Here is a 954-nt window from a genome sequence, read left to right on the forward strand (position 1 = left end):
GGCGTCCCCTCATGGCCATTAAGGTGGAGTGGGCTCCCCCCCCATGGCCATTAAGATGGAGTGGGCGCCCCCCCCATTGCCATTAAGATGGAGTGGGCTCCCCCCCATGGCCATTAAGATGGAGTGGGCTCCCCCCCATGGCCATTAAGATGGAGTGGGCTCCCCCCCCATTGCCATTAAGATAGTGCTACCTTTGAAGGGTCAGGGAGGAATGTGTCCCATGTGAGAGGTCAGGTACTGATGTTGGATGAGAGGACCCGGGCTCACAATCGGTGCTCATTAGGGATGAGGTCAGGACTCTGTACAGGACACTCAAGTTCCTCCACCAAGCTGGTCCCACCATGTCTTTATGGAGCTGGCTTTGTACACAGGGGACAGTCATGGTGGAACACAAAAGGGTCTAGAAATGTTCCTCTGACCCGGTGGTCATGCATTTCACAGGTGCGACGAAAGCTGCGTGAGATGGAGCAGCAGATAAAGGAGAGAGGCCGTGCCGTGGAGGTTCGATGGTCGTTCGATAAATGTCAGGAAGCCACAGCAGGTGATGCAGCACATTTATATATATATATATATCCTGCAATCCGTTCCTTGTTGCACCCTGTCACACATTGCTGTCACACATTGCTGTCCCGCCTTGCTGTCACACATTGCTGTCACACATTGCTGTCCCGCCTTGCTGTCCCGCCTTGCTGTCACACATTGCTGTCACGCCTTGCTGTCACGCCTTGCTGTCATTACACTGTCGATGTCTCCTTCCAGGCTTTCCCATTGGGCGAGTCCTTCACACTCTGGAGGTTCTGGACAGTCACAGCTTTGAGAAGTCTGATTTCAGCAACAACTTGGACTCTCTGTATAACCGAATCTTTGGGCTGGGCATCGGCAAGGACGGGCACGAGGTGAGCGACGTCGGTATTCAGATTTCTGTGTCTCTCGTGTTATTCTCTCTGACATTTT

The 954-nt window shown here is 53.2% G+C and overlaps 1 protein-coding gene across 1 annotated transcript in view; it reads left to right on the forward strand.

The window, feature by feature from the left end:
* The window catches only part of LOC108803012 (mediator of RNA polymerase II transcription subunit 12-like), a gene marked incomplete at its 3' end in the record, with an annotated part of 40036 nt that overhangs the window by 6088 nt on the left and 32994 nt on the right, over positions 1-954 (forward strand). The window contains exons 9-10 of the mRNA XM_018574864.1: positions 442-541; positions 760-898. Coding sequence (XP_018430366.1) covers positions 442-541; positions 760-898 — 239 coding nt within the window. The remainder of the gene's footprint in view (positions 1-441; positions 542-759; positions 899-954) is intronic.

This window comes from Nanorana parkeri, unplaced genomic scaffold (genome assembly GCF_000935625.1).
Source record: "Nanorana parkeri isolate BGI_ZX_2015 unplaced genomic scaffold, ASM93562v1 scaffold3297, whole genome shotgun sequence".
NCBI lineage: Eukaryota > Metazoa > Chordata > Amphibia > Anura > Dicroglossidae > Nanorana > Nanorana parkeri.